Genomic DNA, 9,612 nt, shown 5'->3' with positions numbered 1-9,612 from the left:
TTTGTGAGTGCTTTTGGTGACAAGCCGAATTTCTTCAGCCTCCTGAGGTTGAAGAGGCGCTGCTGCGCCTTCTTCACGACGCTGTCAGTGTGAGTGGACCAATTCAGTTTGTCTGTGATGTGTATGCCGAAGAACTTAAAACTTGCTACCCTCTCCACTACTGTTCCATCGATGTGGATAGGGGGGTGTTCCCTCTGCTGTTTCCTGAAGTCCACAATCATCTCCTTAGTTTTGTTGACGTTGAGTGTGAGGTTATTTTCCTGACACCACACTCCGAGGGCCCTCACCTCCTCCCTGTAGGCCGTCTCGTCGTTGTTGGTAATCAAGCCTACCACTGTTGTGTCGTCCGCAAACTTGATGATTGAGTTGGAGGCGTGCGTGGCCACGCAGTCGTGGGTGAACAGGGAGTACAGGAGAGGGCTCAGAACGCACCCTTGTGGGGCCCCGTGTTGAGGATCAGCGGGGAGGAGATGTTGTTGCCTACCCTCACCACCTGGGGGCGGCCCGTCAGGAAGTCCAGTACCCAGTTGCACAGGGCGGGGTCGAGACCCAGGGTCTCGAGCTTGATGACGAGCTTGGAGGGTACTATGGTGTTGAATGCCGAGCTGTAGTCGATGAACAGCATTCTCACATAGGTATTCCTCTTGTCCAGGTGGGTTAGGGCAGTGTGCAGTGTGGTTGAGATTGCATCGTCTGTGGACCTATTTGGGCGGTAAGCAAATTGGAGTGGGTCTAGGGTGTCAGGTAGGGTGGAGGTGATATGGTCCTTGACTAGTCTCTCAAAGCACTTCATGATGACGGAAGTGAGTGCTACGGGGCGGTAGTCGTTTAGCTCAGTTACCTTAGCTTTCTTGGGAACAGGAACAATGGTGGCCCTCTTGAAGCATGTGGGAACAGCAGACTGGTATAGGGATTGATTGAATATGTCTTCACATAAAACATAATAGGTACAAACATGTACCATAATACTAGATTATTTGCACATGTACCCTAAAAGATACCGAACCTCTAAAGGTACATTATGTGTAATTTGACATTTTTATACCTCAGGGAACAATACTGTACCTTAACCGTACCCATTTTCTGAGAGTGTAGGAAAACTTGAGGTACAGAGAGGGTTCTTTTTCTGCATTCAAACAAACAGGTCAAGGATCATCTGGTGAATTTGGCCATCGTCTGTGGTGGTTCTTATTAAAAGGCCTGGAGGGCTGATCACCATGCAGTGGCCTTAAGGCCTTAAGTCGGCATGTGACACGTTTTCCTTCACAGCTGTTTCAGGGAAGCAAACAGAGTTAATACAAACCAACCCTCCTCCGCTCTTGAAGAAGGTGTCTCTGAAAAACCTATTTAAAGGAGGGATAGGTAGAAGTTAGGACACAGAGAGAACCCAGTGAAGTTCTTTGAAGATCTCTGAAGAAGTGAAGCTACAACTGAAGATTTCAGAAGGTGAGATTTCAACAGTTATTAATTTAAAACTGTACCTGTCTGCATTCCAATTGGTACCCTAATCCCTATTTAGTGCACTGTGGGCTATGGTCAAAAGGAGTGCACTACAAAGGGAATATGGTGCCATTTAGGAAGCATACATATTCCTGTGTGCGTGGCTATTCTCTTGTATGTGGTTGAAGGAATGAAACCTGGTATTCCTTAGCATAGCGTTTCCCAAACTCGGTCAAAATGTGCACCGCAGGACCGAGTTGGGGAAATGTTGCCTAAGGAGTTCCACACCCAACACAGTTTTTCCATAACCTCTCCTCCAGTTACCCCAGTTCCATTTATTGGATTTATTCCAGTACAAGCACAGCTGACAAATGGTCAACTAATCACCAAGCCCTTCATTAATTGAATCTGATGTGATAGCAGTGGAATACATCAGCTAAGTGGAATGGCTGGGAGTAATCGAGGAGAGGCTAGGGAAACTGCAAATCATCTCTTTATGATTTTTAATTTGTTTATACCTTCCGGAAACCTGCCTCACCCAATGTGATACGGAATCGCTATTACTTTTCATTTTTATTTTATTTTTATGACACACTCAAGAACCTCCAGACGCTAACCAGCTAACTAGCTACAAGCTATTTAGTCATTGTTAGTTTTTTTTAAACCTGGATAACACTCGCCAGTCCAGCTTCCCTGCCCATCCACCGCTGCCCCCTGGACACTGATCTCTTGGCTACATAGCTGACGCACGCTGGACTGTCCATTAATCACGGTACTCCATTCTGCTTGTTTGTTTTATCTGTCGGCCCCGTTGCCTAGTCAACGCCATTTTACCTCCTGTTTGTTGTGCTAGCTGATTAGCCTCGCCTACTGTTTTTAGCTAGCTTTCCCAATTCAACACCTGTGATTACTGTATGCCTCGCTGTATGTCTCTCTCAAATGTCAATATGCCTTGTATACTGTTGTTCAGGTTAGTTATCATTGTTTTAGTTCACAATGGAGCCCCTAGATCCACTCTTCATACCCCTGTTACCTCCTTTGTCCCACCTCCCACACATGCGGTGACCTCACCCATTACAACCAGCATGTCCAGAGATACAACCTCTCTCATCATCACCCAGTGCCTGGGCTTACCTCCACTGTACCCGCACCCCACCATACCCCTGTCTGCGCATTATGCCCTGAATATATTCTACCATGCCCAGAAACCTGCTCCTCTTATCCTCTGCCCCCAACGCTCTAGGCGACCAGTTTTGATAGCCTTTAGCCGCACCCTCATACTACCCCTTCTCTGTTTTGCGGGTGATGTGGAGGTAAACCCAGGCCCTGCATGTCCCCAGGTACCCTCATTTGTTGACTTCTGTGATCGAAAAAGCCTTGGTTTTATGCATGTCAACATCAGAAGCCTCCTCCCTAAGTTTGTTTTACTCACTGCTTTAGCACACTCTGCTAACCCTGATGTCCTTGCCGTGTCTGAATCCTGGCTCAGTAAGGCCACCAAAAATTCAGAGATTTCCATACCCAACTATAACATCTTCCGTCAAGATAGAACTGCCAAAGGGGGCGGAGTTGCAGTCTACTGCAGAGATAGCCTGCAAAGTAATGTCATACTTTCCAGGTCCATACCCAAACAGTTCGAACTACTAATTTTGAAAATTACTCTCTCCAGAAATAAGTCTCTCACTGTTGCCGCCTGCTACCGACCACCCTCAGCTTCCAGCTGTGCCCTTGACACCATTTGTGAATTGATCGCCCCCCATCTAGCTTCAGAGTTTGTTCTGTTAGGTGACCTAAACTGGGATATGCTTAACACCCCGGCAGTCCTACAATCTAAGCTAGATGCCCTCAATCTCACTCAAATCATCAAGGAACCCACCAGGTACAACCCTTACTCTGTAAACAAGGGCACCCTCATAGACGTCATCCTGACCAACTGGCCCTCCAAATACACCTCCGCTGTCTTCAACCAGGATCTCAGCGATCACTGCCTCATTGCCTGTATCTGCCACGGAGCCGCAGTCAAACGACCACCCCTCATCACTGTCAAACGCTCCCTAAAACACTTCTGTGAGCAGGCCTTTCTAATCGACCTGGCCCGGGTATCCTGGAAGGACATTGACCTCATCCCGTCAGTTGAGGATGCCTGGTCATTCTTTAAAAGTAACTTCCTCACCATTTTAGATAAGCATGCTCCGTTCAAAAAATGCAGAACCAAGAACAGATACAGCCCTTGGTTCACTCCAGACCTGACTGCCCTCGACCAGCACAAAAACATCCTGTGGCGGACTGCAATAGCATCGAATAGTCCCCGTGATATGCAACTGTTCAGGGAAGTCAGGAACCCATACACGCAGTCAGTTAGGAAAGCTAAGGCCAGCTTCTTCAGGCAGAAGTTTGCATCCTGTAGCTCCAACTCCAAAAAGTTCTGGGACACTGTGAAGTCCATGGAGAACAAGAGCACCTCCTCCCAGCTGCCCACTGCACTGAGGCTAGGTAACACGGTCTCCACCGATAAATCCATGATTATCGAAAACTTCAATAAGCATTTCTCAACGGCTGGCCATGCCTTCCGCCTGGCTACTCCAACCTCGGCCAACAGCTCCGCCCCCCCCCCCCCCGCAGCTCCTCGCCCAAGCCTCTCCGGGTTCTCCTTTACCCAAATCCAGATAGCAGATGTTCTGAAAGAGCTGCAAAACCTGGACCCGTACAAATCAGCTGGGCTTGACAATCTGGACCCTCTATTTCTGAAACTATCTGCCGCCATTGTCGCAACCCCTATTACCAGCCTGTTCAACCTCTCTTTCATATCGTCTGAGATCCCCAAGGATTGGAAAGCTGCCGCAGTCATCCCCCTCTTCAAAGGGGAGACACCCTGGACCCAAACTGTTATAGACCTATATCCATCCTGCCCTTCCTATCTAAGGTTTTCAAGAGGAAAAGCCAAGTCAACAAACAGGTCACTGACCATCTCGAATCCCACCGTACCTTCTCCGCTGTGCAATCTGGTTTCCGAGCCGGTCACGGGTGCACCTCAGCCACACTCAAGGTACTAAACGATATCATAACCGCCATTGATAAAAGACAGTACTGTGCAGCCGTCTTCATCGACCTTGCCAAGGCTTTCGACTCTGTCAATCACCATATTCTTATCGGCAGACTCAATAGCCTCGGTTTTTCGGATGACTGCCTTGCCTGGTTCACCAATTACTTTGCAGACAGAGTTCAGTGTGTCAAATCGGAGGGCATGCTGTCCGGTCCTCTGGCAGTCTCTATGGGGGTGCCACAGGGTTCAATTCTCGGGCCGACTCTTTTCTCTGTATATATCAATGATGTTGCTCTTGCTGTGGGCGATTCCCTGATCCACCTCTACGCAGACGACACCATTCTATATACTTTCGGCCCGTCATTGGACACTGTGCTATCTAACCTCCAAACGAGCTTCAATGCCATACAGCACTCCTTCCGTGGCCTCCAACTGCTCTTAAACGCGAGTAAAACCAAATGCATGCTTTTCAACCGATCGCTGCCTGCACCCGCATGCCCGACTAGCATCACCACCCTGGATGGTTCCGACCTTGAATATGTGGACATCTATAAGTACCTAGGTGTCTGGCTAGACTTCAAACTCTCCTTCCAGACTCACATCAAACATATCCAATCGAAAATCAAATCAAGAGTCGGCTTTCTATTCGCAACAAAGCCTCCTTCACTCACGCCGCCAAGCTTACCCTAGTAAAACTGACTATCCTACCCATCCTCGACTTCGGCGATGTCATCTACAAAATGGCTTCCAACACTCTACTCAGCAAACTGGATGCCGTCTATCACAGTGCCATCCGTTTTGTCACTAAAGCACCTTATACCACCCACCACTGCGACTTGTATGCTCTAGTCGGCTGGCCCTCGCTACATATTCGTCGCCAGACCCACTGGCTCCAGGTCATCTACAAGTCCATGCTAGGTAAAGCTCCGCCTTATCTCAGTTCACTGGTCACGATGGCAACACCCATCCGTAGCACGCGCTCCAGCAGGTGTATCTCACTGATCATCCCTAAAGCCAACACCTCACTTGGCCGCCTTTCGTTCCAGTACTCTGCTGCCTGTGACTGGAACGAACTGCAAAAATCGCTGAAGTTGGAGACTTTTATCTCCCTCACCAACTTCAAACATCAGCTATCCGAGCAGCTAACCGATCGCTGCAGCTGTACATAGTCTATTGGTAAATAGCCCACCCATTTTCACCTACCTCATTCCCATACTGTTTTTATACTGTTTTTTATTTATTTACTTTTCTGCTCTTTTGCACACCAATATCTCTACCTGTACATGACCATCTGATAATTTATCACTCCAGTGTTAATCTGCAAAATTGTAATTATTCGCCTACCTCCTCATGCCTTTTGCACACATTGTATATAGACTGCCCCTTTTTTTCTACTGTGTTATTGACTTGTTAATTGTTTACTCCATGTGTAACTCTGTGTTGTCTGTTCACACTGCTATGCTTTATCTTGGCCAGGTCGCAGTTGCAAATGAGAACTTGTTCTCAACTAGCCTACCTGGTTAAATAAAGGTGAAATAAAAAATAAAACATTTAAATTCACCTACTCTGAAGTACTCACTGAATTTGTCTTAATGGCTTCTCTCTCTCACTGTATTTGTCTGTCTCTCTGTCTGTCTTTGTGACGCTCTCTCGCTCACTCTCTCTCTCTCAGAAGACTATATCAATGGCGATGTTGACCATCCTTCTGCTTCTCAGCGCTGCCATTGTTCTGGGCGAGGCCTTTGATCTACGTGCCACAAGTAAGAGGGAATCCATTTTACACTTTACATTATGAATTCATTCATTCTGTATTTTTTAATGTTTTAACAGAGGTGTGTGTGTGTGAGTGTGAGTGTGAGTGTGAGTGTGAGTGTGCGTGTGCGAGTGTGCGTGTGTGTGACTGACTGACCTTCAAGTAATATTGAATAGTTATTTATTATGCAAGGTGATTTGTAGATCAGTCAGTATCCTCTCACCTTTAAAGTCAACTGCAATGTGGAACGTGCACTGTGTCTCCTCCTTACAGAGGCTGGGGTGGAGGAGGAACAGCAGGAGGCAGGAGTAGCAGAGAGTGATCAGCCATGCCCCAGAAGTTGGACCAAATACGGATCACGTTGCTTTTTGTTTGTCAACATTGCAATGACATGGACCCAAGCTGAGGTATATCATTCTTACCCACTACTGTGAATTAAAGTAGAAGTTCAATTGAAATCAACTCGCTTATTTGTTTTGACGTTATTGTGAGTCCAGAAGACAAATTCTCACAGACCTACTGACTAATACCTACATTATGAAATGTCTTTGTCCTTGTCCACCACTTTCTCTAGAGCTACTGTCTGTCCCATCAGGCAAACCTGGCCTCTGTGCACAACTGTGGGGACAACTATAATTTACAGCAATTGGTGTTGGAACACACCGGCCGACATCAAACTATCTGGATTGGAGGAGTTGATGCTGTTCAGGTAGAGTATACTCACAGATGAATAGGATATTTGCTCATCAATATCTCAAGGGTCACTTGTGAAGTCAGATCTAGGTTTGAACGATCTTATAGATGTACTCCCCCCAAAAATGCCCACTTCAGTATTCACTGGCACACTATTATTATAATAATAATAATAACAATGACGAAAGTAACAATAATACAAAACTTATTAAGTATTTATGGTTGTGAAATAGTAGTATTAGGGGAAGTGATGGCAGTAGTAATAGTAGTAGTAGTAATAGTAGTAGTGGTGGTAGGGGTAGTGATGGCAGTAGCAAGGCTAGAGGTAGTAATAGTTGCGGTAGGGGTAGTGCACGCAGTAGTAATAGTAGTAATGGTAGTAGTAGTGGTAGTGACGGCAGTAGTAATAGTAGTAATGGTAGTAGTAGTAATAGTAGTAGTAGTGGTAGGGGTAGTGACGGCAGTAGTAATGGTAGTAGTAGTAATAGTAGTAGTAGTAGTAGTAGTGGTAGTGACGGCAGTAATAGTAGTAGTAGTTATAGTGGTAGTGACGGCAGTAGTAATAGTAGTAGTAGTAATAATAGTAGTAGTGGTAGGTAGGTAGTGACGGCAGTAGTAGTGGTAGTAGTAGTAATAGTAGTGGTAGGGGTAGTAATAGTAGTAGTAGTGGTAGGGATAGTGACGGCAGTAGGAATGGTAGTAGTTGTAGTAGTGGTGGGGTAGTGAATTCAGTAGTAATAGTAGTAGTAGTAGTAGTGGTACAAAGTGTAGTTAACATGGGCTAGCATCCCTGTGGAACGCTATCGACACCTTGTAGAGTAATGCCCTGACGAATTGAGGCTGATCAGAGGCCAAAAGGGGGCGTAACTCAATATTAGGAAGGTATTCCTAATGTTTTATACACTCAGTGAATAATAAGTATCAACACGTTTTTTTTCAAGCAAGAGTACCAGTGCCAGTCTACACATTTTAAAGTTGTTTTGTGTTGGTAGCTTTTGCGGTTTGGCACTACAGGTGGTGCAGGAAAGAAAATAAGTATGTTTCAGCAAGCACACCTACTACAATAATACCAATAATAATCCTAAAAATATTTATGATAATATGGGATTTCTTTGAAACTGAGACCTTACTTCTTCCCCACAGAACAAAGATTGGTTCTGGAGTGACGGCTCCAAATTTGATTACAAGAACTGGGATCAAGGAGAGCCCAATAATTATGGTGGCAGGGAGCACTGTCTTGAAATGAACTATGGAGGTACAGTTAGCCCACTATCATTCACTGATCCATTCATCAAATGTAACTTCTAAATTGTACATTTAACAAAGAAATCTGGCACACACACAGACAATGATATTCTTGTGTCTATATCTGAGTTGGTTTAAGAGTTCATTTCTGTTCCGTGTTTGCTCTGAAGGTGACAAAAAGTGGAACGATTTAAACTGTGGAGAGAAATTGCCCTTGGTGTGCACACTGAAAACCTGTTAAATCAAGCAAAACATCAACTCAACTGAAAAAGAAACGTTTTTCCATAGTGTCAGCATCCTAACTGAACACACAAGTCAAATACTTTTAAAATGATTTGTTTCGGTAAAACATTTTAGTTACTTGTTGTGCATAAATGTTGAGTAATGATTCTGTGGTTTGTTGTCAATAAAACTGGTGTACACATTATTTTCTCTCATGAGTCATTATTAACCATGAATGATACTGCCATAATTGTCAAATCCTTTGAAAGGTTTCCAAAAGGTACAGTCTAAGATCTGGGAGTCTGTTCAATGGTCATTTCAATTATTGATCCTTGAAGAATATAATTCATAAATTGTTCTCTTTTAAGACCACAAATTTGCATTACTCCACAAACAACATGAACGTAAACAAACAGTGTATGTACCTTTAAAAATAAGTTCAAAACTATGATGTGGATGTCACAGACTGTCAGAGCACTGTCTATGCATTTGAGAGGTGTTATATTTCCCTACCACATCCCTTCCCTGTATAAAAAGTAATGGTTCAGCCATTTTGTTTTTTGTCGAATCCCAGAATGTAGCTTTACACTTCCAAACTCTCACTGGGTATAGGCATGTGTGAGTACAATATGTGCTTGTTATAGCCGAATGTATTAGTCTTGTATGGTGTGGTACTCCCAGTGTGACAGAGCCATGCAGCTTTGGTGCCACAGGTTGTCAAAGTGAAAAAAAGGGCAAACTACAACCAAAAATAAATACATCAAACTTAATTAACTGCTCCTGTAGAAAAATGATTTATGTTCAACATTGGCCAACATTTTCTGGAGAAAAAACACTTAATCATCACACATTGCAGGCTAAGCAAGCTAGTTTCACAGATTAAAGCCAGTTTGTTGAAAGTATCATTTACTCGAACCACTACTGGGGTGGGCTATGTCAGCTGATCATGGTGAATGTAGGCTAGATCAATAAGCTAGTAAACTAGGCTAAGCCACAGGCAACAGGGAAAACCCAGACATGTCACAGTGGCTGTAAATGTGAAGCATCCGTTTAGAACGTCTTCACACCACCATTATGAAGCATCCGTTTAGAACGTCTTCACACCACCATTATGAAGGATCCATTTAGAACGTCTTCACACCACCATTATGAAGCATCCGTTTAGAACGTCTTCACACCACCATTATGAAGCATCCGTTTAGAACGTCTTCACACC

The 9,612-nt window shown here is 44.7% G+C and overlaps 1 protein-coding gene across 1 annotated transcript; it reads left to right on the top strand.

The window, feature by feature from the left end:
* Positions 1–6,161: 6,161 nt before the first annotated feature.
* On the top strand, positions 6,162–8,475 carry LOC135566835 (ladderlectin-like). Its single transcript, XM_065014437.1, has 5 exons — positions 6,162–6,243; positions 6,510–6,643; positions 6,811–6,945; positions 8,073–8,184; positions 8,345–8,475. The coding sequence occupies exons 1-5, from the start codon at positions 6,168–6,170 to the stop codon at positions 8,413–8,415; spliced, it is 528 nt and encodes a 175-aa protein (XP_064870509.1). The 5' UTR covers positions 6,162–6,167; the 3' UTR covers positions 8,416–8,475.
* The last annotated feature ends 1,137 nt before the right edge of the window (positions 8,476–9,612 follow it).

This window comes from Oncorhynchus nerka, unplaced genomic scaffold, assembly GCF_034236695.1.
Source record: "Oncorhynchus nerka isolate Pitt River unplaced genomic scaffold, Oner_Uvic_2.0 unplaced_scaffold_3156, whole genome shotgun sequence".
Lineage (NCBI taxonomy): Eukaryota > Metazoa > Chordata > Actinopteri > Salmoniformes > Salmonidae > Oncorhynchus > Oncorhynchus nerka.
This window is presented reverse-complemented; position numbering and strand designations above follow the sequence as displayed.